This window comes from Budorcas taxicolor, chromosome X (genome assembly GCF_023091745.1).
Source record: "Budorcas taxicolor isolate Tak-1 chromosome X, Takin1.1, whole genome shotgun sequence".
Taxonomy (NCBI): domain Eukaryota; kingdom Metazoa; phylum Chordata; class Mammalia; order Artiodactyla; family Bovidae; genus Budorcas; species Budorcas taxicolor.
In genome coordinates, this window is record NC_068935.1 from 91,915,267 (window position 1) to 91,942,558 (window position 27,292).

The 27,292-nt window shown below is 44.1% G+C and overlaps 1 protein-coding gene and 2 pseudogenes across 1 annotated transcript; 2 read left to right on the top strand and 1 right to left on the bottom strand.

Annotated features, from left to right (window-relative positions):
- Positions 1-307: 307 nt before the first annotated feature.
- On the top strand, positions 308-1,044 carry LOC128069833 (tropomyosin alpha-4 chain-like; annotated as a pseudogene).
- A 2,129-nt stretch (positions 1,045-3,173) lies between these two features.
- Positions 3,174-4,006, top strand: LOC128069572 (glutaredoxin-related protein 5, mitochondrial-like; annotated as a pseudogene).
- A 14,597-nt stretch (positions 4,007-18,603) lies between these two features.
- On the bottom strand, positions 18,604-23,713 carry LOC128069573 (uncharacterized). Its single transcript, XM_052662713.1, is given in 8 exon segments — positions 18,604-21,616; positions 21,618-21,716; positions 21,718-22,425; positions 22,427-22,604; positions 22,607-22,742; positions 22,744-22,909; positions 22,911-22,981; positions 23,627-23,713. Coding segments are annotated over 8 exon segments (4,458 nt in total).
- Between the last annotated feature and the right edge of the window lie 3,579 nt (positions 23,714-27,292).

Here is a 27,292-nt window from a genome sequence, read left to right on the forward strand (position 1 = left end):
AGCATGCCAATTGTGCCATCTTAATGTATTAATGTGTAATGTGTTTTCACATCCACTAGCTTGTGTTACTCTTACAACTACCTATAAGGGAGGTAAAGCAGGCATTACTATTCCCATTTAATACTACTTCTAAAAATAATTTTGTAACTATCTTATAAAACTGAGCATTTGCCTGCCTTAGGTCCCAGCAGGAGACATGTACACAAGCATTTATGGCAACATTGATGGAAATAATAATGGGTAGAGCTTGCTAGAGTTGACCAGAGCTGAGCACCCACCGCTGGCCCACTGTGTACACCTCTGTGCCATGGCTGGCCTCAACTCCCTGGAGGCGGTGAAACGCAAGATGCAGGCTCTGCAGCAACAAGCAGATGAGGTGGAGGACCGCACGCAGGGCTTGCAGCAGGAGCTGGACAGCAAGCATGAGCAGCATGAGAAAGACCAAGATGACGTGGCAGCTCTCAATCCACACATCCAGCTTGTCGAGGAGGAGTGGGACAGGGCTCAGGAATGACTGGCCACAGCCCTGCAGAAGCTGGAGGAGGCAGAAAAGGCTGCAGATGTGACTGAGAGAGGGATGAAGGTGATAGAAAACCCAGCCATGAAAAATGAGAAGATGGAGAATCAGGAGATGCAGCTTAAAGAGGCCAAGCACACTGCTGAGGATACCGACCACAAATACAAGGAGGTAGCTCGTAAGTTGGTCATCCTGGAGGGCGAGCTGGAGAGGGTGGAGGAGTGTGAGGTGTCTGAACTAAAATGTGGTGACCTGGAAGAACTCAAAGAATGTCACTAACAACCTGAAGTTGCTAGAGGCTGCATCTTTAACATATTCTGAAAAGGAGGACAAATATGAAGAAGAAATTAAACTTCTGTCTGACAAACTGAAAGAGGCTGAGACCCATACCAAATTTGCAGAGAACAGTTGTGAAACTGGAAAAGACAATTGATGACCTGGAAGAAAAACTTGCCCAGGCCAAAGAAGAGAACAGGGGCTTATCTCAGACACTGGATTAGACACTGAGTGAACTAAACTGTATATAACCAAAACAGAAGAGTCTTGTTCCAACAGAAACTCTAGAGCTCCGTGTCTTTCTCTTCTCTTGTAAGAAGTTTCTTTTGTTATTGCCTCCCCGCCTTGCTGGAAATGTCAAGGAAATTATGAATACATGAAAAATATTTTGTATCAGAGAAGCTTAGAGCACCAGTTAAATCTACTCCTTTCTTTTTTTCAAGTGGCACGAGTTTTTTCAGATCTATTTTTATCCTTACCTTGCATATGTTCTTAAGGTAGGCAGGGTATTTCATATTGAGCATACTCTCTTTTAAGACTGAGGGCATTTAGTTCCTGGGAGAATAGACAAACTCACACTTTCAAAACACAGATTCCAACATCTGGTCATGGGTCAGTTTAAAAGGTTGAAGAATTCCACCATTGGTCACACTGTAGGAGGCCAGGGATCATCATATTAAAATCTCGAGTGGATCTTCCCAACCCTACATTAAAATGGGTGGTGATTTTCCACCAGAGCGAAAAAGCGGGGGGAGGTGAAGTTACTGTGGGAAATCATAAACTACCAAGAGGTTAACCTCATTATCCTGGCTTTTTTCCACACTGCACCATTCAGAACATTATCTGAGCAGTCAGTGTGAGAATGCTTAGAAAAGAGTCGTAATAATTACCCAAATGTTTTCTGGACTGATCTTTGATATACTCTTCTATATGTTTCTTTCACTCTAAAGTTGTTCTCTGAGGAGCTGATGTCTTATTCCAGTAATGGCACATGCTTATCTGCTTTGATATGAGGCCATTCACTCAGGAGAAATGAATGTTGGATAATTCAGTCCTATTAGGAGAAGCTGTCTTTTTCAAAAAGACTGCTTTGCCATCAGTAACTGAGCAAGACTGTTTTTCTATGAACAAATATTGGACAGAATGGCCCTCTCAGACTACAAAGTAAAAATGAAAGAAGTAATTGACCCAACTTCATCGCCTCTATACTTGAGGAAATGGCAAATTGGAGATTTACTTATTTAGAATTTTAATTCCTTCTTCAGGACCAAGTTAATAAAAAACCAAGAAACTCCTGATTAAACTGGAAATGTAGTATTTTGTAGACAGGGCTGCATGTTTTAGCTTTGTTATATTTCTGCTTTCTCAGTTAACATCTCAGAGCTGAAACATTCCACATTGCCCAGCAGTGAGGGGGCCAACTCAAGGTTACAATTCTGACTAAAAAATCACACTGCTTCTAGCTTATCTGAATCTTCTGCCCTCACTCCTATTTATTAAGCACCACACTATGCAAGAAATACACTAGCAAATTGTGCAACTGAATAAAACCCACACTTTTCATTTAGGTTCTTGCAACTGCATCATATGTAATAGTATCACTTTTTCTACATTTTGGTCAAATAAACTTTTACTCCAAGAAAAAAAAAGAATGGGTAGATAAATTGTGGTATTACTATATAGAAGTGAAAAATTAACTACAGCTATAGCAGCAATGTGTTAGTATTTTAGAGGAAAAAAAGGTTGGATGAGAAAAGAGAGTTGCAGAACCTACATAAAATAACATTTTTATAAAATTAGAAAGCAAGTACAATCTAACACTATATTGTTCAAAAATAATTACATATGTGATATAACTATTTCAGAAGAAATCAAGGGAATGAAAACTAAAAGTGAAAATACTGGTTACCTCTGGGGAAGGCAGAGAGGGGATAGTTCTTAGGTTGGGCAGTGGGCTCAGGAAAGTTGTTTATTATTGAATTTCATAACAAATGTTACATATCCTTTTGCATTTATCAAATAATGTGTGTGCTAAGTCGCTTCAGTCATGTCCGACTCTTTGTGACACTATGGACCGTAGCCCACCAGGCTCCACTATCCATGGGATTCTCCAGGCAAGAATACTGAAGTGGGTTGCCATGCCCTCCTCCATGGGATCTTCTTGACCCAGGGATCAAACACACATCTCTTAGTCTCCTGCATTGTCAAGTAAGTTCTTTACCACTGGTACCACCTGGGAAGCCCTTATTAAATAGTACATAATAATATTTTTAAATAGTCAAAAAAGGAAAGTGAAACAGCAGAGAAGTGTCAAGGAAGCCAGAGAGTTTCACAAATGGGTTGTATTTCAACGTCAATTGCTGTGGAAGGCCTCAGCGAGATGCCTGTATGAAAACTGTGGACTTGGTGACAGGGCGCACACGTCACATTTGGAAGCAGCCACATTCAAATAAGAAGGGCTGATGCCAGATTATAGGCTAGGGAGAAATGTGTTATGAGGAAATCAGGACCTGGAGCTTAGACAACTCTTTCCCCTACCCCCTGGCCAAACCTGTAACAGCTAACATTTATTGAGGCTGCATTATATGCCAGGCATTTTACATACACTATGTTTAGGGGGAGCTAAACTCAATGCTTGCTTTACCCCCAGATTATATCCACTTCAGTGCACATGCAGAGACGCCCTATGACACTAGAATGGGAATGAGTGCTTTACTATTCCATTATAAATTTTAGGTATAATAACTCAAGTGGTTAGGCAGTGGCAACCAATCAAAAGGCAATTAATTGGAGCGGGTCCCTGGGCCGGGTGGCGTTGGCCTGTGGGGCCCCGGCTTGAGGGCGGCAGCGGCTTGTCTGAGCACCTGGACGTGTTGGTGGAGGACAAGGTGGTGGTCTTCCTCAAGGGGACGCTGGAGCAGCCCCAGTGTGGCTTCAGCAACGCGGTGGTGCAGATTCTCCGGCTGCATGGCATCTGCTACTATGCGGCCTACAATGTGCTGGATGACCCCCAGCTCCAGAAAGGCATTAAACACTACTCCAACTGGCCCACCATCCTGCAAGTGTACCTCAACGGCGAGTTTGTGGTGGGCGGTGGGGTGCTGTGACATTCTCCCGCAGATGCACCAGAACGAGGACCTGGTGGAAGAACTCAAAAAGCTGGGGATCCACTCCGCCCTCTTAGATGAAACCAAAGACCAGGACTCGAAGTGAGGGAGGGTGGCCCAGGTGAGAAGCTGTTGATGTCAGAGTCTCACCGCCAGAGAAGCCTTACCCATTCTGGTTCCCGCTCTACAGATGACTGTTTGCACTGGTTCCTTCAGTTTGTAAGCAGCCAAGTGATTTTAGCAGTGTCTGGTGTTTGGGCAAGGAATATCCTATCATGAACATAATCGTAACCACTGCACTGTCATAATCAATGTGGTATTACGAGCTTGTTGTAAACAAAATTCTTTCTTGTGTTGTCCTTTGCTCTTTGCAAAGGATTCAGGAGTAAACCTAGGAGCTTTTGAATCATTGTTATTATTCACAAGTCGTCCACAAATATATCAGTCTGCAAAGATAATATAACTCCCCTCCCCAGTTTTCTATAACTTTTTCTGTTAAGAAAAATGATGGGCAAGGAAGAAAATAAGATAACTGTGTTTTTTTTTTTTTAATAAACTGCCAACCCGGGGGGGAAAAAAGGCAATGAATCAAATCTACCCAGAAATGGGTCATTTCTCCCTGTGATGCTATTATTTTGACTCAGCAAACTTATTTCTTCCGTGTTTCAGGGACACAGTAGATTTGTACTTTCCACCTCCAGGAAATTAGGTGCAACCATGTGGGCCAATTCTTGGGTAATGAAGAGAGAAGTGATGGGTGACATTTTAAGCTGTAAGGATCAGTGTGTGTTTTGGTCACATCCCTTCCTAACTCAGTGATGGGGCTTCTGTTGGTTTGAGTTTTCAAGTGGCTTTGGATGAACAAAGCTCCTCTGCCAATCTATGCTGGACATAATGAGCAAGGAGTATACCTTTATTATGTGAGATTTTGGGATTATTATAGCAGCAAAGGGCTTCCCCAATGGCTCAGCGATAAAGAATCCACCTGCAATGCAGGAGACACAGGTTCGATCCTTGCGTCAGGAAGATCTCCTGGAGGAGTAAATGGCAACCCTCTTCAGTATTCTTGCCTGAAAAATCCCATGGACAGAGGAGCCTGGCGGGCTACAGTCCAAAGGGTCACAAAGAGTCAGACACAACTGAGCAACTGAGCATGCATACATGCGTAGCAGCAAAATCTAGGCTATCCAACTGATACATTCTCCTTTTCTAGAGTTAAAGATTATAAATGTATAACGACTTAATAATAAAATGAAAAAATTTAAAAGGTATAAAGTGCCTAGAATTCCCCCTGGCACATAGTAATCCCTCAAAAAGATCACTTTCTGCATCTGCTCCTAGTAAATGAGCACAGAATTTTCCTATTTCTTACACACAAATAAAGATTAGTTGAAGATATAAATAGAAGACAATGTTCCAGGCTCACATTATTCTTAATGCTTGTGATTTTAGGAGAGATATCTGCCTTCTTGGTCATGTTCTCCTTCAAGTCCATGCCAATAACACAATTGGCGCTGCTTGGGTCATATACCCATCCCAGCACTGGGGGAGGTGAAGCCATGTGACTGATGGTCAGTCCACCTCTATCCCAAGATTGGGAAGAGTAGTTCCCCAAAAAGGGAAAAAACTAGGCTTAACTGCTGCCATAGGAGGAAGGAATGCTGAGCAGGGTTCAGTATTATCTACTTAGTCAAAACAAACTTAGATTTAGAACTCTGGTTTTTAATCACTTATTAGTTGTATGTGAACTTATGTAACACTGAACCAGTTTGCCCATGTGTAAAGTGAAGATAGTACTTACTTTGCAGAGTTGTTCAAGGTTTAGAAACAATGTACAAGAGCCTAGTACTGATAGCTTAGAGGTGAGTGATGCTGCTGTATTCGTGGTCTCTGAAGGACAGTTTCAGTCACTCAGAGCTTTGTGTAGATTTTAAGTGAAAGTGACAGAAAAAGCTTCTGACATAGACAACAGAAGGGGGCAGGAGAATACCCACCTCACTGGTTTAAGCTGGGCCTTATATACTTCTCAACTAGCTGCTGAGAATAGATAAAAAATACCTCAAGGCTGTGAGAATTTTGTCCTGACCCTTTCCCATAACATACATCCTGGGATGACATCAGCGTAAGATTAGCCAGAAGGAACAGGTTAACCCAGAGCTCAAGGCTGTGGAAGTTTTTACCCAGAACTTTTCTCATAACATTCATCCAAAGCTCTAAAAGAGGCATGTCCTTGAACAAGAGATACTGCTGCCTACAAAGGCCTATTTGTCCAGGGCAGAAAAATGTGAAAAAGAAAGAATGTGTACCTCCTCCATAAAGAGGCCTTAGGCTTGGACTGCTTATCAACCTGCCTAAATTAACTCTCTCCTTCTCCCCTTTTTCTTTTAGGAGAATATTTTTGCTGAGGAGAAAGGGGTGGAGAAATCTGTCAGTAACTGCTTCCTGCAGGTGAGGGGGGCAGACCCTAAGTTGTTGAAGCAACATATTCTCATTGCCCCTTTATTTAGGGTTTCTGATCCAAGGATCCCAAGTAATAGCTAGAGGAGGCAGTAGAAATTGTAGGAGCATGAACAATCATTTGTAATTTAAATGTTTTCAGATGGTTAGAAACAAATCTCATTACACAGTTACAGATGTAAGGAAAAAACAGCAAAATCAGAATGATTACAAGTATTACAGTCAAGATAGTTTTTCACCAAGGAGAGCTTGTAAACCAAGATTATATCTACGACCAGAGTGGAACATCAGGGGAGTCCAGTTTTGAAGAGTGACCAGAATCTCTGCATCACTGCTACTTTGTATGGGAAGCTGTTGTATCCTTCAGAAAGAACAAACTAGACAAGTAGATTAAAAGGCAAAGACCAAAAATCAGTAAGAGAATTATTGTAATCAGCAGTCCAAGCAAGAGTAAGAATCAGGTTACATTTGCTAGTAACTTTGATCCTGGTTTAGATATAGTCAACATTTGGGCTGCCCTATTTATAAGAATGGAGCCATTTGGCATGTTCATATACATTTTGAATGTGGGTATAACAAACCCAGTTAGAAGTAGTTGAAAGACTGACAACCTGAACCTTAACAGACAAAATAAATCTTACCATTTCTTTTTAGAAGAATGAGTCTGAACCCTTATGTATACAGCTGTTTTAGGGAGACTTATACTCATAGGTTACCCACTCCAGTATTCTGGCCTAGAGAATTCCATGGGCTGTTAGTCTATGGGGTTGCAAAGAGTCGGACACGACTGAGCGACTTTCACTTTCACTATGGTCATAGCTAGTTGTCTAAGTTTGTCCAAGTAGGCTTTAGCCTCTTATTGTGGTATTAACATATAAGCCAAAGTAGTTGTTACTATTAACAATTGTAGATAGTGTTTTTCTAGGTATGAGAAAATGCAAGAATTTGGGCTCAAAAATTTTTTTACCTGAAAATATCTGACTATTCAAAGGCTTGTTTTGTCCATTTTTTTTTCAGAGCACAGAGCAAGTGTCTAATCTCTGATTTTCACCCTGAACTCCTTTCAGAGGATGTCGAAGGTCAGCAGCTGTAGTGTACATGATTTAATCTTTGTAGAGGCAGATGGCAAGGGCCAATTTCCAGTCACAGGGCCCCTTTATGGCCATGAGTTTGACCATGGTTTGGGGGTGTTTCATGACCATCTTGTCCCACAGTTCTGGGAAAGCTCATTACCAGGTCTGTTGAAGATTTCACTGATAGGCCAATCAATGTGCTGTTACTGTACTAGGCCCTGTGAGTAGCAAAATCTCTGGACCCACCTGTCTTACTAGTCTCTTGGTCCAGGAGAATATTCCCTCTTGCTTCTTTTCATATACAGAGTCACACCATTATAATTATGGATTTTATATGGAACTGCACACCATCATTATATCAGTGGCTCCATCACATACTTGATAATGTAAGGGACAACACTTCTTGAAACAGGCAATATAGAAAACAATATAGTTAGCAGTAATAGTAAAATCACAAGTAAGACCTTAAGTCAAGAACTTAATTAGGTATAGCCCAGTGATATCTCCAGGTCATCTGACTAGTTTGTTAAATGACTATAGCCTGCTATTAATCTTCTGGTTGTAGATCCTGGAGCATCTGATCTTTATTTAAAGACTGGTTACTGGGATAAACTTTAGAAACAAACTCAGAGTGTCCTTTTTAATAACTTAATTAAACCTCTTAGCAATGTAACATAACCACAAGGAACTAACTCAGAAGTGAGTCAGTAAATACAGACCTTAATTAATAAAACTAGAATGTAATACTCAGTGAAACATGATAGATGCCATAGGCCTGACATCAGTTGGGTGGATTTTTCTTTTAGAGCTCCCCAGTATACTTTGAGATTTCTGTATATGTTGGGACACAGTCTTTTTTACCTTGATAAGGCTGTTCAGAACCCAAGTGTCTCCAACTTTGGAGGGACGAGGCAGAGAAAGAAGAAAAATGTTTTAATTTTACCCATAGGTGTAAATCATTAAATTGTTTTAAACCATCAGTAACTTGAGAAGCTTCTTTATATCTGAAAACAAAGATTAGAAGACAGTAATACATTAGACAAAAAGTCATGAAAATTGTAGTCATATTTTGCAGTCTATTCAATCCTATGCAACCGACCCCTTTATTCTGCCATTCCTGCCCGATTACCAAGGACATCAGTGAAAGCAATAGTCTTCGAGAAGCTCATGAAGTTTTTGCCAATGTCTGTATGATCTGTCCAGCAAAGTGGGTGCCCCAATCACTGGAGACTGCAGAAAACACATTTTAACCACTCTTTCCCATTGTGAGATATTAACCCCGCAGCCAGGAAAGGCTTTAGTCTAGCAAATAAAAGTGAGGTTTGTCAGGGAGCCAGGAAAAGCCAAGCGCTGTGTTGGACCTCCCATAGCCCTGACTGTTTGGTTTACAGCCATTCTTTATCCATTTTAAATTCCCTGATGAGGGGTTAATTTTGTAGAAGCAGAATGAGCTTTGTCTATGTGTGCCATAGTCCATTATCAAAAGCCATATTTCAAGAAAACTTTGTTCTTTTAATCGGAGAGAAAACCAAATTCCAGTTTGGTACCAGCTTATGTTCACTGTGAAACAATAGTTGTTCACTTAGTCAAAGTAACAATAAAAGGCCTCAAAGGCAGTTTAATGTCTTAAGAAACTTGTATCTTGCACAAAACTCTCTTCTACTTGCCACAAATCTTTTCTCATTTGTCACAAACCTTTTTTGTATTTTCTGTATTCATCACTTTATTTGCCCATTCAGAGAACAGCTACCTCTAAGTTCAGATTTACTTTCTTTTTCTTAATAGAATGTAATTTCATTTCTTATAGCTTTTTATTGAAAACACACATCTTACTTTCCTTCAGCAACCATGAACTGTACTTTATATCATCATTTTGTAGATCAGTAAATATAAATCACCCAAAGCTATGTCATTTGCAAAAGCGTCTCCACAATGTCTATGTTAATTAGGTCAATAAACAAACATCAATACCAGATATTAATTCAATAGTGAATATTTCCCAGTTCACACAAGCCTGAAATTCATTTTAGTTTAATTTTTTTGAATTTAGAATTGTTTGATTTCTAAGTGCTTACTTCTCTTTAGGCCAATTAAGCTTCAGCAATATTGTCCAAGGACGAAGACACACACAGAGACCTCACAGTTTTCCACTTGAAATATAAAATGTCTCTTTGCACCCCCCCCCCCCTTTTTTTCTTGGCTTGAAGTTCTGCCAACTTGCTCATGGTTGGAGTTCCAGACAGAGTGGGCTGTGTATCTCAAGGGCATGATAAGAGTTAACTTCAGGATTTTCCCCAGGCATGTTTTCTGTTTCTCAGGCAGGATCGGAGCTCCAAAAAAAAGTATTTTAACAAGTCAGCTTTTTCCTAATTGCATGTGCTAGAAGAACTGGTTTTGCAATTTCAAAAAGATTTCATTTTAACCTATTTTCTCCAGAGTCTAAAAAATATCATGGCCATTCAGTGTCAAAAACGTCATCTCTTCCTTTTGTAGTCACAGTTTCATAGCTAAAATTTAAACCAGAGTGTTCAAATTGGCTCTGATGACAGGGGTAGACTGATTGATAAGATGTTGTCCCAGCAGGGATTGTCTCTCTGGGCAAGTGAGGTCTTCTTTTAAAGAAAGCCTGTATATAAGGGACATTTGGGGCTCTGGGGATGAAACTTATCCCAGTTTTTCCAAGATACAATTCAAAGGGGTAGTTCTAGGACTGCTAGCTCCCATCTGTAAGAGAAAAAAGCAGCACCCAGTGCCGTGGCTTTTTTCTACCAGAGGTGACCCTCCCTGCTCTAGATAGGGGTGTAGACAGTTCTTCCACCTAAGCTTCCTTCCCTGGCCAGAGTTAACCTGTCCCTTATCGACAGTAATCCAAGTCTATGCCCCACTAAAGCTGAAGAAGCTGAAGTTGAACAATTCTATGAAGATCTACAAGACCTTCTAGAACTAATACCAAAAAAAGATGTCCTTTTCATCATAGAGGACTGGAATGCAAAAGGAGGAAGTCAAGAGATCCCTGGAGTAACAGGCAAATTTGGCCTTGGAGTACAAAATGAAGCAGGGCAAAGGCTAACAGAGTTTTGCCAACAGACCACATTAGTCATAGCAAACACCCTCTTCCAACAACACAAGAGAAGACTATACACATGGACATCACCCAATGGCCAATACCGAAATCAGATAGATTATATTCTTCATAGCCAAAGATGGAGCAGCTCTATACAGTCAGCAAAAAGAAGACCAGGAGCTGACTGTGGCTCAGATCATGAATGCCTTATTGCAAAATTCAGACGTAAATTGAAGAAAGTAGGGAAAACCACTTAGACCACACCATTTAGGTGTGACCTAAATCAAATCCATTACAATTACACCATGGAGGTGACAAATACATTCAAGGAATTAGATCTGATAGGGTGCATGAAGAACTATGGATGGAGGTTTGTAACATTGTACAGGAGGCGGTAATCAAAACCATCCCCAAGAAAAACACAAAAAGGCAAAATGGTTGTCTGAGGAAGCCTTACAAATAGCTGAGAAAAGAAGTGAAAGGTAAAGGAGAAAAGGAAAGATATATCCATCTGAATGCAGAGTTCCAAAGAATAGCAAGGAGAGATAAGCAAGCCTTCCTAAGTGATCAATGCAAAGAAATAGAGGAAGACAATAGAATGGGAATTACTAGAGATCTCTTCAAGAAAATTAGAGCTACCAAGGGAAAACTTCATGCAAAGATGGGCACAATAAAGGACAGAAACAGTATGGACCTAATAGAAGCAGAAGATATTAATAAGAGGTGGCAGGAATACACAGAAGAACTATACAAAACAGATCTTAATGACTTGGATAACCACGCTGGTGTGGTAACTCACCTAGAGCCAGACATCCTGGAGTGCAAAGTCAAGTGGGCCTTAGGAAGCATTACTATGAACAAAGTTAGTGGAGGTGATGGAATTCCAGCTGAGTTATTTCAAATCGTAAAAGATGATGAAAGTGCTGCACTCAACATACCAGCAAATTTGGAAAACTCAGCAGTGGCCACAGGACTGGAAAAGGTCAGTTTTCATTGCAATCCCAAAGAAAGGCAATGCCAAAGAATGTTCAAACTACTGCATAATTGCACTTATCTCACACGCCAGCAAATATTCAAAATTTTCCAAGCGAGGCTTTCACAATACGTGAACTGAGAAGTTCCAGATGTTCAAGTTGGATTTAGAAAAGGCAGAGAGGAACCAGAGATCAAATTGCCAACATCAGTTGGATCATAGAGAAAGCAAGAGAATTCCAGAAGAACATCTACTTCTGCTTCATTGAGTATGCTAAAGCCTTTGACTGTGTGGATCACAACAAACTGTTGAACACTCATTCTTAAAGAGATGGGAATACCAGACCATCTTACCTGCCTCCTGAGAAATCTGTATGCAGGTCAAGAAGCAACAGTTAGAACTGGACATGGATCAATGGAATGGTTCCAAATTGGGAAAGGAGTATGTCAAGGCTGTATATTGTCACCCTGCTTTTTAACTTATATGCCGAGTACATCATGCAAAATGCCAAGCTGGATGAAGCACAAGCTGGAATCAAGATTGCTGGGAGAAATATCAATAACCTCAGATATGCAGATGACACCACCTTTATGGCAAAAAGTGAAGAGGAACAAGAGCCTCTTGATAAATGTGAAAGAGGAAAGTGAAAAAGCTGGCTTAAAACTTCAACATTCAAAAAACTAAGATAATGGCATCTGGTTCCGTCACTTCATGGCAAATAGATGGGGAAACAATGGCAACAGTGATAGACTTTATTTTCTTGGGCTCCAAAATCACTGCAGATGGTGACTGCAGCCATGAAATTAAGACACTTGTTCCTTGGAAGGAAAGTTATGACCAACCTAGACAGCATATTAAAAAGCAGAGACATTACTTTGCTGACAAAGGTCTAGTCAAACCTATGGTTTTTCCAATAATCATGTATGGATGTGAGAATTGGACCATAAAGAAAGCTGAGCACTGAAGAATTAATGTTTTTGAACTATGCTGTTGGAGAAGACTCTTCAGAGTCCCTTGGACAGCAAGGAGATCAAACCGGTCAATCCTAATGGAGATCAGTTCTGAATATTCACTGGCAGGATTGATGCTGAAGCTGAAGCTCCAATACTTTGGCTACCTGATGGGAAGAACTGACTCTTTGGAAAAGACCCTGATGCTGTGAAAGATTGAAGGCAGGAGGAAAAGGGGACAACAGAGGATGAGATGGTTGGATGGCATCACTGACTCGATGGACATGAGTTTGAGCAAGCTCCAGGAGTTGGTGATAGACAGGGAAGCCTGGTGTGCTGCAGTCCATGGGGTCGCAAAGAGTCAGACAATACTGAGCAACTGAACTAAATTGAACTTACCGATGCAGGTGTCTCATTACCATCCCTCCCCATTCTACCACCGAGGTGGAGTGGAGATGCAGCAGGGGTAGTCCTGATGGCATCTCAGATTGATGTCCAGTTCCTCACCATTAAAACCTTTGCATGATTTCTGCTCCTCCTCTGATGCCACCCAGGGTGATATATGATAAGAAAAAAGTAGGTGGTGAAGGGCCAGCCAGCGAGGAAATAGTGATTTTTGTTGAGCTATTGGGGCCAATCCTTCCAGTTCATTTCCACAGATTACACAGAAAGAATATCTAAGGAGTTGAGACAAAAGCCACTGGAGAACCTCCTCTGGTCTGCTAAGAGCCAGCCTTACCAAATGAAGCCCATTGCACTTCCAATCTGACCAGGTCCTGGAATTCCCAATCCGTATCCTCAGAAATCTCACATTTGCCAGCAGTGCCTCCATCCATATAGACCAGATGCACAGCTGTAACAAGGATTCATTTTCAGGTTGTTGGCCCGAGGCAGGTAGCTAAGGGAACAACCTCTAGCCTGAGAAATGTTCCTGGAGTCAGAGCTCCACCCAGCTCCCAACTGTGCTCCTGTCTGCAGCGCATGAAAAGACAATCCAGGTGTAACTTTTGGCTTCTAGCAAGACTAGGTGCTTTGTGACTGTCAATCCAAATTTGAGGTCTAAGTAATAGTACACAGTAACAGAATGGATGGCAAGTCCCTTGAAAGTCTATGATTTGACAGATTAGGTTAGTAGTTTCAATTCTCCAGGCAGTTAAAAAATGGTCAAAAAGACCAGGAAAACGTGACCAAGGAAGGAAAGTTTGGTCCACATACTTCACCCATTTCTGGCCACTACCCTTGGCTGCCTCTTGGTATCACCACGTCAGTATAAATCCCTGACAGGCTCCCCTTTTGGGGCTGCCCTCAGTCATTATGAGGTGCCACGGAAACACAAACTGGGCTCTACTCTTGCTTTGCACTTGTTTTGTGCATTTCTGGCTTTCAGTCAATCATTTACACAGGCACACTGTAGAGTTAACAAAGCAGAAAACGTGTTTACTAGGACAACAAAAGAACTAGAGCTCCAAGTGTCCTTACCTTTTCTTGAAGATCCTGGACGAGCACCCAAGATGATAGCTTAGTGGTAAACAGTGAACAGTGCTGCTGGTGGTCTCTGAAGGAGATTTAACTCTGGGACCAAAGACAGTTTCAGTCACTCAGAGCATTGTGTAGATTTTATTTAAAGTGAAAGTGACAGCAAAAGCTTCTGACATAGATATCAGAAGGGGGCAGAAGAGTACCCACCTCACTAATTTAAGTAGGGCCTTATATACGTCTGAGAATAGATTTAAAAAAATACCTCAAGGCTGTGAGAACTTTGCTGACCCTTTCCTGTAACATACATCCTGACATCAGCATGAGATTAGTCAGAAGGAACAGGGTAACCCAGAGCTCAAGGCTGTGGAAGTTTTTACCCAGACTTTCCTCCATAACATATATCCAAAGCTCAAAAAGAGGCATGTCCTTGAACAAGAGATACTGCTGCCTACAAGGCCTACTTGTCCACAGCAAAAGAATGTGAAAAAGAATGCTTACTTCCTCCATAAAAGGGCCATAGGCTTGGACTCCTCATCAACCTGCCAAAGTTAATTCTCAGTACTGTGCTAAGTCACTTTAGTAGTGTCTGACTCTGCAACCCCCTGGACTGTAGCCTGCCAGGATTCTCTGTCCATAGGATTTACCAGGCAAGAATACTGGAGTGGGTTGCCATGCCCTCCTCCAGGGGATCTTCCCAACCCAAGGATTGAACCCGCATCTCTTATGTCTCCTACGTTAGCAGGCATGTTCTTTACCACTAGCATCACCTGAGAAACCTAGTACTGTGCTTGGTACCTAATAGGTCCTCAGTTAACAGTAACTTTTAAAGGCCAAATGTAAAGATTTCCCACTATCAAATTCTTTTTTCTAGTTGAAACACTCACTTTATTGTTGACTGAATTTTATCATGCTTGAAGTGAAGTTGCTCAGTCATATCTGACTCTTTGCGATCCCATGGACTGTAGCCTACCAGGCTTCTCTGTCCATGGAATTTTCCAGGCAAGAGTACTGGAGTGGGGGATCTTCCAGGGGATCTTCCTGACCCAGGGATCGAACCCAGGTCTTCTGTATTGCAGGCAGATGCTTTACTGTCTGAGCCACCAGGGAAGCCCTTATCATGCTTAACGTGCTGAAATACTAAGGCACTAGTCAGGAACCTTGTTAGCATGTGTCAGACCCTACTGACTAATTCACAACAAAGATTTTATGTTATCTTTTGCCACTTTGTCCAAGACACTAATGATAGCTTTAGGCATGTGGGTACAGCAGAAGATCTAGCTCCTCAGTCTGTTGTATTCATATATATATATAAAGTTTGGAAAGCTAATACAGGCATTTCATTATGCCTTAAAACAACTGAAACCAAATCCATGCCAAGGTTCCTGCTTGACACATGTTCCTCGAAAGATATTATCTCTTTCAACATGTACAAAGTTAAAAAAGGCATAGTTAAGGGACAGGGTATCACCTACATTATATGTCAACTTTTCAACATGAGAGAGAAAAGGCAAAGTTTCTTCATTTAGAAACTGGGTCTCCTCTTCACATACTCTGCCAAAATAGGATTGTGGGACTGGTTTTTAGGAGAGGTATTTTGAATGTCCAGTTTCTGCAGTTAATCCCTCATTTGCTCATCCTATGACAGCAAGAAACTTTCTGATTTTAAAGTCTTTTCAACTGACTAGAACTTTCTTATTGGATCCTGCCTGTTTTCCTTATAAGCACCACAAAAACAGAAGGAAAGCCTAGGAATATGAAACTAGTGAAAAAGGAAAGGCACATGTATCACTATGAATAAGTACTCTTCCATCCATGGTGGATGTAACAATCTATTTCTTAAATTGCACTGTGCCTTCCCAATGATGTCAAACCCTAAAAGTATTGCAGAGATAGTAGGTTTTTTTGGGAAAAGGATGAGCTCTGTATTAGTCTGCAGTGACTCAGTTTAGATATGAAAATAGGTTCTGAAAAGTGACCTCTTTGGTCCATCTGGTTAGACTAGTTGATGTCTATGTGAACATTTATTCATCTTTATTTGCAAGGTTTAAAAGATGAACAGATTATCAAGGCTCCCACTATCAAATTCTGAGACCCAACACCTAGAGAGCAAAGGCAAGGAAAAGACATCTATAGCCATAATGAACCAACTATAAAAGTTTTACAAATGAGTTTTTGTTGTGCCCAAGTCGCGAAATCTCCCAATAACCACCAGGGAGCCGATATCCGATGCAAAAACAAGAGAGTTTTTATTACCAAGCTCGAGCTGGGGCTCCCACCGATACCGACGCAGCGGCTGTAGGGAGGAGCCCCAAGTTCTGGGTTACATTGCTTATATAGGGTATTCTCACGTGAGAAATTTGAAAAACGGGAGTTTCCGGGTTGGGAGATGTCTAATTGGTTACCTTCTGTGGAAGGGTTAGGTGTTGGTTTCTGATTGGTTATTATTTTCCCGGGCTGGCCACGGGTTCTGATTGGTTCCCATTTCCCGGGCTGGCCATGGGTTCTGATTGGTTCCCATTACCTAGGTAGACCACGTTAAGTCAGGAGATTTTGGTCTGGGGTCCGATTGGCTCGAGGGTGGTGGGGTGAGGTCAGGGGATTTCCAAAGGCTCTTGGATTTTCAAAGGCTCTTTTCCTGGAACCTTACAAAATGGAGTTTTTCTGTTAACAAAATGGAGTAGCTTAGGTCCTTCATTCCCCCCTTCTCTAGGATCCAGGACAGACCCAATCATGGGTCTGGGGTCAGCTCTATATTGTCTCCTGCTAAGGGGACCATTTGTAGGGCCGCATATTGGGATCTGAGTACCATGAGCTGCACCGTGTTGATGCAGCTTTTAATGAAGGCCACCAACTTGTTTAGTAAGCATGGCCCAAAGGTGAGCAATAGTAACAAGATAATCAGGGGCCCCACCAAGGAGGATATGAGAGTTGTGAACCAGGGGGATGAATTGAACCAGGATTCAAACCAGGTTTGAGACATTTCTCTTTCTCTTTTTCTCTGACTCAGCCCTTCTCTTATCTTGGCCAGGGACTCCCTGACTACCCCCGAGTGATTCACATAAAAACAACATTCTTCTCCTAACGCAGCACATAGGCCCCCCTGTTGGAGAAAAACCAAATCCAATCCCCTTTTATTCTGCAGTACCACTTCTGCCAGAGAACTCAGTGAGTCTTGGAGGTGGCTGATTGAGCTTTCTAGTCTTTTGATATCAAGATCAATGGCTGCTCTTAGGCTAGGATAGTGTTGATTTTGCACTATTAAAGAGGATATCCCAGTTCCTGCCCCAGCTGCCTCTAACCCCAGTAGGACTGTGAGGGTTAAGGCTGAGACTGGCTCTCTCTTGGACCGGTGTGAAGCTTCTAGTTTCGGGAGGATTTCATCATTGGAGTGATAGAACAGTCGGGGGATTAATAGTACCAATACGCAGAAATCTTTGGAGTCATTTAGCACCTGCCTGTGAATACAGGGGGCTAAGCCTGTGGAGCAGGCCCACCAATTTTCCTGGGGAGGCACCAGGTACCCGGTTGTCGCTATAGAATCTGTAGAATTGCAGAGGTGTTGGTAAGTTTGGGGGACATTTCCTATGCGAAGGTCCCGCCCGGTTACTCGTTGGAGGGTTAATCTGGCATCTCCTTTCTGCTGCCATCGGCAAGCTTTGTGGTTTTTGGTTTGAATGTAAACTCCCGGGACAGCTATACCTTTATAATAGGGGGGTTTGATGTCATAACATAACCAGCAACTGCCAGTCAGGTCCAGGCGAGTGGAATTTAGGACCCTATAGGAGTTGATTATCATATTAAATAATGGGTCCTCATCATCCTTAATGTTAGGTCCCGTAAGGCTAACTTGAGGGGAGTTGCTTGTATTAGTAATGTAGGGCCCGGGAGGCATTTGGTTAGGTTCTCGAGCGGGGATGTGGGCGGGCCGAATGGGGGCATGTGTAGGCTCTCGTGGCACTAGGACTGAATTGGGCCCTATGCCCTGATTTGGACCAATCTGTATGGTTCCTACTTTCAACCCGATGGTGAACAGCAACCCATTGTCATATCTTGGCTGATATAGCCAGAGGCCCCAGGATTGTCCGGCTTCACAACCGGGGAACTTTTTTCCTTCAGTTGAGAATTTGAGCCTCACTGGATTGCAAAGAAAGTTCATACAAGGCCCAGTTATGAGGGACTCCCTTCCATGTCCCCCAGTTGACTCAGTGGGCCCCGGAACACGACCCAAGGTAATCAAATCACCACGAATAGGGGGCTCCCAATCGACCATCCCCGTTGACTCGCATCCCCAATCGGCACAATAAAACTTATCAGCGCCCCCACAGTTATTGATGGTTGCCCGGTCCCGTCTCCCTCCTGGGCACACACAGAAGGGTGTTTCCCGTAAGCTTGCCCGTTGGATGTAGTGGCTGCATCCAGGCCCTGAGTTAGTGGGGGGCCGAGTATTACACCTATCAATGCCAGCCCCACATTCGGGTTTGCCAGGCATCTTTACCTCCCATTCGCCAATGTCCCATGATCCCACGGCCAGAAGACAAAGGTCGAATTCCAAGTCTGGCCACCAGGTGTTTTTGGGATGAATGGCCGAGGTGGAGTTAATTACTTCTCCCATAGTTGCGCTTAGAATCATCCAAGTCAGGTTCATTGGTTGATGAGGGTTAGCGGCAGCACTAAGCCATAGAGACAACAGTATAAACAGTACTTTTATCATCTTTGTAGCTTGAGTTTGAGTGGATTTGTTTTGTCCAGCTTGGTCTTCCATTGGGGGAGGAATTCTTCCCTTAGGGCGAACAGGTCCGCAGGCCGTACGTGGGTGTAGTGAACCCAAGTGGATATGCCATCAACCTTGAGAGTAGTGGGTGTCGTCAAGACAACTAGGAAGGGCCCTTTCCACCTGGGCTCTAGGGTCTCTTGATGATGGCAGCGCACGTACACCCAGTCTCCTGGCTGGTAGCAGTGGGGTTCAGGTGGTGGGCCTGATTCATATAATGCCTTGAGCCTCTTCCACGTGTTCCTGTGGGAGTATTGTAAGGACCAGAGACAAAAGAGTAATCTTTGATCATCTATCTCTTTTAGCACCTCTATCTTTAGGTTAGGAATTATTGGGGGGGGGGGTATCCCATACATAATTTCGAAGGGGGTAAGTCCCAGTTGGTAGGGAGAATTTCGCACCCGGCATAGGGTAAAGGGGAGGAGAGCCACCCAGTCCCCGCCAGTCTCAGCAACTAGTTTTGTTAATGTTTCTTTGAGTGTTCTATTCATCCTCTCTACTTGTCCTGAGCTCTGGGGCCTATAAGCACAATGCAACTTCCACCTAGCCCCCAAAGCCTGGGCTACCCCCTGGCTTACCTGAGATACGAAGGCTGGCCCATTGTCCAACCCCACCTGTGCAGGAAACCCGAACCCTGGCAAGATGTCTTCAATCAGCTTTTTGGCCACCACCTGTGCTGTTTCTCTCTTGGTGGGGAAAGCTTCTACCCACCCTGAGAAGGTATCTATGAATACCAGTAGATATTTGTATCCACATTTACCCGGTTTTACCTCAGTGAAGTCCACCTCCCAGTATGCTCCTGGCCAACTCCCGTGTTCTCTAGACCCGTGGTTGGCTGGGTGACGGGCAGCGTTGGTGAGTTGGCAGGCCTTGCAGGTTGATACGATATTTTCTATCATCGATCTGACGTCTCTCATGGTAATCTTGGCATGTCTAATCAGGTCCTGCATCTTGTGGGTTCCCAGGTGAGTGGCGTGATGCATCCTCAGTAACACCTGCTTTCCTAGTTCCTCCGGGAGGATCAGGGAGCTGTCCGCTGCCCGCCACCACCCGGCCAGTTGTTGGGTCATAGGCACACTTTTTATCCAGTCTAAGTCTCTTGGTGAGTAGTTGGGTAAAGCTGGCACAACAGGGCTCCCGGGGTCGGGCAATTGAAGGGTGGCTTCTATCACGGTGCCCTGGGCTGCAACTCGGGCTGCTCTGTCTGCCAAATTGTTTCCCTTTGAGGTCAGGGTGTCTGACTTTTGGTGTCCCGGGCAGTGTATTATGGCTAGTTTTTTAGGCAGCCATAATGCCGCGAGGAGGGTTTTTATTTCTTCTTTATTTTTGATCATTTTACCCTCGGCCGTGAGGAGGCCTCTCTCTCTGTAGATGGCTCTGTGTATATGGGCAGTAGCAAAGGCGTATCGGCTATCGGTAATGATGTTAAATTTTTTGTCCTTTTCCAACTGGAGGGCTTTTGTTAGGGCGATTAGTTCAGCCCTTTGAGCCGAAGTGCCCGGAGGTAGTGCTTCCGCCCACACGATTTGGGTTTCTGTGGTTACGGCTGCCCCTGCATACCTGAGCCCATCTCTGACGAAACTGCTTCCATCCATATACCAGGTAACTTCAGCATCTGCTAGAGAGCGATCTTGCAAGTCCTCTCGCGTTCCATGTACTTGGGCTAGTATGTTGCTGCAGTCATGGATTGGGGCTTCCAAATCCGGGTTAGGAAGCAGTGTAGCCGGATTGAGAGCAGTAGGCTGCAGAAAGATGATTCTGGAGGGGTTTAGCAGTAATCCCTGGTAGTGGGTCAGCCGAGCGTTGCTGATCCACCTATCTGGGGGTTGTTTTAGGACGCCCTCAATGGCACGGGGGGCAGTGATATGCAACTCTTGCCCCAGTGTCAGTTTATCTGCATCCTTGACCATTAGGGCCACTGCTGCAATCATGCAGAGGCATGGGGGCCAGCCTGATGCCACGGGGTCTAGGCGTTTAGACAAGTAAGCCACCGGCCGCTTCCAAGGTCCCAGGTGTTGCACCAGTACCCCCTTTGCCACTCCTTGTTTTTCATCTACATACAGGAGAAAGGGTTTTGTAACGTCAGGCAACCCTAGGGCGGGGGCTGACAGCAGGGCCATTTTAATAGTCTTGAAAGCGGTCTCCATCTGCTCTGTCCAACTGAAAGGGGTGGTACTTTTTGTGGCTTCATATAAGGGTTTAGCCAGTTCCACATAATTTGGGATCCAAAGACGGCAGAACCCAGCGGACCCCAAAAATTCTCTCACCCCTCGAGGTGAATCTGGGGTAGGGATTTTGAGTATCGTCTCCTTTCGTGCCTCTGACAGCCATCTCTGTCCTTCCTTTAATACATACCCTAAGTAGGTGACCTCTGGTTGGCATATCTGAGCCTTTTTGGCTGAGGCTTGGTACCCTAATTTTCCAAGGGTCTGCAATAGTTCTCGGGTGCCCATAAGGCAAGTCTGTTGGTTCTTTGCTGCAATTAAGAGGTCATCTACATATTGTAACAAGGTTAGTTGGGGGTGTTGTCTGAACTCACCCAGATCCTCATGGAGGGCCTCATCGAAGATGGTGGGAGAATTCTTAAATCCCTGTGGCAGCCGGGTCCAGGTCAGCTGGCTGTTGATTCCTTCTTCCGGGTCAGACCATTCAAAGGCAAAAAGGTCCTGGCTCATGGACGCCAGGGGGAGGCTGAAAAAAGCATCCTTTAAATCTAAGACCGTATACCAGTGATGGTCCGGTGGGAGAGAGCTCAGGAGGTTGTATGGGTTCGGCACTGTAGGGTGAATATCTAAAACTCGGCAGTTGACTTCTCGTAAATCCTGCACTGGCTGATAGTCACGAGAATTTGGTTTTTTGACAGGGAGCAAGGGGGTGTTCCAGGCCGACTGGCAGGGTCTCAAGATTTTCTGGGCTAGGAGCCTGCGGATAGGGGGGGTGATCCCGTCGGGCCTCCAGGGTCATCGGGTATTGTCGGACCTGGACGGGGTCAGCCCCTGGCTTAAGATCTACATATACAGGAGGGCGGTGTTCGGCAAAACTGGTTCCCCATCTCGGCCCACGCCTCAGGGAATTCATCTAGCCATTTTCGAATGTCTACCGGAGGCAGTATAGGTTTCTGGTGCAGCCGATATTCACCTTCTAATTGAATTGTCAGTACTTGAATCGGTCTGCCCAACTGGTCAAGTATTTTAGTTTCCCCCGGGAGGAAGTGAATCTGGGCCCCCATTTTGGTCAACAGGTCTCTTTCCAACAGCGGGAAGGGGCATTCCGGAATGACCATGAAAGAGTGGGATACCCAGCCCACACCCAAGTACACTGATCTTCGGGTAGTCCATTGGTATTGTTTCATTCCAGTAGCCCCCTGCACCCAAGAGGTCTTTCTGGCCAGTTTTCCCTGGGGCTCTAGCAAAACTGAATATTGAGCCCCTGTATTGACAAGGAAGTCAATCGGGGTCCCCTCCACTCTTAGGGTTACTCTGGGTTTGGGGAGGGGCGCCGAACCTCGTCCTCCCTAATTGCTCAGTTCTTCGATGGCCAGGATGGGGGTCTTCCGTGGTCCCTTCTTTTTCTTAGGGCATTGCTTGGCCCAATGTCCTTCCTCTTTACAACACGCACATTGGTTTTTTCCTAATGCTGGTTGCATACGGGGACGGTTCTTACCTTCAGCAGCCAGGTGGTGCAACTGGCACTCCCTGTCTCCCGAGTCAGGAACTGTTGCAGCCAGCAGGATGCGTGCCATGTTACGGGTTTGGCGATCTGCCCAATTTGGCTTGTTTTTCCTCGGGGGTTTCTCGGGTGTTGTAGACTCTTTCTGCTACTGTTATTAAATCCCGGATACTCTTCTCACCCAGGCGTTCAAGTTTTTGTAACTTCTTCCTAGTGTCGGGAGCCGCCTGGTTGACAAAATGCATTATCAAAGAAGCCCGAGTGCTTCTGGATCCATGGGGGTGTATTGTCTAAAGGCCTCCATTAGCCTTTCCAGGAAGGCTGCTGGACTCTCGGTGGGGCCCTGCTGAACATCTCCCACTCTAGCTATGTTAGTAGGTTTCCATGCAGCTGCCTTAAGCCCCCCCCAAAAGAGTCTGGTGGTAGACCCGGAGCCTCTCCTTACCTCGTGCCGTATTGTAATCCCAGTCAGGTCGCGATAGAGGAAAAGAGGTGTTAATTTCATCTGTATTGGTGGGTTCTCCATTTGCCCCGGGACCCTTTTAACAGGCCTCATTCTGTATTCTCTCTCTCTTCTGTGGTGAAGAGAATCTGGAGCAGCTGTTGGCAGTCATCCCAGGTGGGCTGATGAGTAAAAAGCAGTCTCTGGAAGGTTAGTTAGGTCTCTAGGGTTGTCTGAGAACTTAGCATTCTGGGATCTCCAGTTATATAGGTCACTAGTAGAGAAGGGCCAGTATTGATGAGGTTGGTTTCCTGCCTCATCACGGGGGCCGGCCACTCGTAAGGGGAGGACAACAGTTAAGTCTGCCGGCCCCTCCGGGGACCTGGCTCACCGATAGCAAGTATTTTGCGCGGGCCCCCCCCCCCCCATCCTGTGCTTCGTCCCTGGGTGAAGGAATGGTGGGGGCCGGTGGCGGTTCGGGGGGTTGGTAAGGGGGAGGAAAGAGAAGTTCTTCTTCTGTTCCCCCCTGCAAGATAGGGTATAGCAGCGCTGTTGGTTCAGATTCCTTGGGATTCTTCAGGTTCTTTCCTACACGTGTCACCAACACCTAAGCGGTAGAAAATCCCTGTTGAGGCAAAAAAGGTTTTACCCAAGAAGGGGGGCGCAATATGATATTTTCCCATACTATGATATAGGGAACTTGGTCAGGGTGTCCGATCCGCGGTCAGAAGATGATATCCCGGACTCGGTGTACAGTTCCCAAGTTGAAGGTGTCTTCTGAGGGCCAGACTACATGGAAAGTCGGCCATTCTGTGGTGCAAAAAGTGATTATTCTTTTTAATTTCTACACTGAGGTCATGAGCGTACATCTTGACCTCCTTAAAATTATCAGTAACCAAGGATAGAGGTGTGGGGCTAGAATGGCATTGCCCCATCGTCCCGGGATCAGTCAGATGTTGATAAATTAACACAGACAATACAAACAGCCACACAAACAGACAGACAGGAGAAATACACCTCCGGGAGTCCGGAGGTAAAACTGAACAATGACGGCCTCTAGCCGTTCAGCGGGAGCGACCCGCTATGGTCTACAGAGAACAGGGGCACTCCATCCCTCCACGCTGGGGTCAGGGACGTCTCCCAACGACCCCCACCGGTGACTCTCTGGCGCGTCCGCCTGAGTCGTATACCGGTCTCAGAAACCAGGCCCTACCAGGAGTGAAAAGAAAGACAGAAAAAAGTCATCTACTGGCTGCAGATGACTCTCCGGATCGGTCTTCCCGTGGAGCCGGTGGGAGATCCTGGACGAGCCCCCAAATGTGCCCAAGTCGCGACATCTCCCAATGACCACCAGGGAGCCGATATCCGATGCAAAAACAAGAGAGTTTTTATTACCAAGCTCGAGCTGGGGCTCCCACCGACGCAGCGGCTGTAGGGAGGAGCCCCAAGTTCTGGGTTACATTGCTTATATAGGGTATTCTTGTGTGAGAAATTTGAAAAACGGGAGTTTCCAGGTTGGAAGATGTCTAATTGGTTACCTTCTGTGGAAGGGTTAGGTGTTGGTTTCTGATTGGTTATTATTTTCCCGGGCTGGCCACGGGTTCTGATTGGTTTCCATTACCTAGGTAGACCACGTTAAGTCAGGAGATTTTGGTCTGGGGTCCGATTGGCTCGAGGGTGGTGGGGTGAGGTCAGGGGATTTCCAAACGCTCTTGGATTTTCAAAGGCTCTTTTCCCGGAACCTTACAAAATGGAGTTTTTCTGTTAACAAAATGGAGTAGCTTAGGTCCTTCATTTTCATTTAAGGGAAAGTGTTTACAAACTTCAGTAACCTCTAACGCTTGCCTTTAGGCTCAGCTATTTCCTTCTACAACCTGTACACACAGGGCACAGAGCAGTCACAGAGGTCAAGCCTAGCTAGCAACACTTAGCAGAAGCAGTAAAGTAAGAATCTACTCTAGAGTCCTGGCTTCAGATTCTGCTTTAAGCATCAGTCTATTGCTCAAAGATGACTCAGAACTCTTCAAAAAAAAATTTAACTCTTTTAAATTTTATTTTTATTTTTGGCTGTACTGGGTCTTCACTGCTATGCAAGCTTTTATCTAGCTGTGGTGAGCAGGGCTTACTCTCTAGTTGAGGTGTGCAGGCTTCTCATTGCAGTGGTCTCTCTTGTTGTTGTAGAGTACTGGCTCTAGGGTACATGAGCTTCAGTAGTTGCAGCTCCCAGGCTCTAGAGCACAGGCTCAATAGTTGTGGCGCATGAGCTTATTTGCTCTGTAGCATGTGGGATCTTCCCGGATCAGGGATGGAATCTGTGTCCTGCATTGATAGGTAGATTCTTTACCACTGAACCACCAGGGAAGTCAAGATTCTGTTTTGTTTTTTTTTTTCTTTTAAGAGCCCCATTTAAAAGCACATTTAAATGACTGGCATTCAGTGATGAACATTCATATTCAATCTTCCTGCATTTTGTCACCAACACATCCTCTGCCTCAAAAATCTGTTTTGCACCATATAACATTTTCAAACGTATTTTAGCTGTCCTTAATTTAGTTATCAAACATTTCTTTTTAAAGTTATTGATTTTATTAGCATATAGTTGCTTTACAATGTTGTGTGAGCTTCTTCTGCATGTGTGAATCAGCCATACATATACATATATCCCATCTCTTTTGGATTTCCCTCCCGCTTAAGTCATCACAGTGCATAAGCAGAGTTCCCTGTGCTATACAGGATGCTCCCAGCAGTTATCTACTTTATATAAAATATCCATGTTCATGGGGTCTGCAAAGAGTCAAACATGATTTAGCAACTGAGCCACAACAATCAGTAGCGTATCTGTGTCAATCCCAATGTCCCGATTCCTCCCACTCACCCCTTTCCTCCTTGGTATCCATACAGTCGTTCCCTAGGTCTCTATTTCTGCTTTGCAAATAAGTTCATCTATACCTTTCATGAGACCCGCATATACATGTTAATATATGATATTTGTTTTTCTCTTTCTGACTTACTTCATTCTGTGTAACACTCTCTAGATTCATCCACATATCTGCAAATGATGCAATTTCATTCCTTTTTATGGCTGAATAATATTTCATTGTGTATATGTACCACATCTTCTTTTTTTAAAAAATATATTTTTTTTTATTATTTGGCTGTGGTGGCTCTTCATTGTGGTGCCACAACATTCTTGTGGTGCCTGAACTTCCTAGTTGCAGCATGTGGGCTTAGCTGCTCCACGACATGTGGGATCTTAGCTTCCCCATTGGAGATCAAACCTTTGTCCTCTACATTGCAAGGCAGGTTCTTAACCATAGGAGCACCAGGGAAGTCACCCAAATCTTCTTTATCCATTCCTCTGTGATGGACATTTAGGTTGCTTCCATGTCCTGGCTATTGTAAATTGGGGTGCATGTGTCCTTTTAAAACATTTCTAAGTGCATGCACAGTGGTAGATGCCAAGACAAAGTTGTTCAAGTTTAGTCTAGTAGCAGAGATACAGTGAAGTGCTACAGGGATTGGCTGTGGTGAGTCTGTACAGGGACCCCAGTAAGGGATCAGGAAAAGAACCAAAAAGACATGAGTTGAATCTGGAGGGAAAAGTTGACACTGCACCAGAGACAAGGAGAGAGAGGGATTCTAGGAAATGATATAAGCAAATGAGAAGAAGTGGATATTAACAGTGTAATGTGTAGGATGCGCTTTAGTGTAGCTAGAGCAAGTTGGGGTGACAGGAAATGAAGCTTCCAGATCATGAATGCACCATGGAAGCAGGCATGTAGCATGTCAGGACAGATTCCTCTGGAAGCTGATAAGCATGATGGATTAAAGCAGTGGTTCTTAACTTCTTAAGACTTTTTTAAGCAATGGAAAAAGGTACGCACCCTTTCACTGGGAAAAGGTACATACACGTAGACACAAAATTAGCTCACAGTTGCCTGGTTAGGAATAAGGCAGAGGAGCAACTACAACAATTCAGGTGAAACATAAGGAGGCCTGAACTAAATCACAGCAAGTGGGGAGATAAAAGGGACAGATGTGAGAAAAAGAAAGATGGTTGAGTGTTACCAACAGGTCTTGTCACAAACTGGACTTGAGAAATGAGGGAAAGGCATGCATCAAGGATAACTCCCAGGTTGGTTTGTGGTATAGACAATTGAGTAGAAGGTAGTGTCACTCATGGAGAGAAGCAGGCTTTCGAAGAGAAGATAGGTTTAGTTTGGGAAATGTGAAGTCAAAGGTGCCTTTAGAACATCCAAATAAAGAAGTTCAGCAGGAAGCTAAATATGACCCAGAGGGATGGTACAGGGAGGGAGGTTCAAGATGGGGAAAACGTGTACACCCGTGGCAGATTCATGTTGATGTATGGCAAAACCAATACAATAAAGTAATTAACCTCCAATTAAAATAAATTTATATTTTAAAAAATATGCCCTTCCTTTTAATGATTCTTGTACTAGCTCTCTTGCTCTAATGTTCAACTACAAACAGGCTTCTAAGTTTCTGTTTAACAC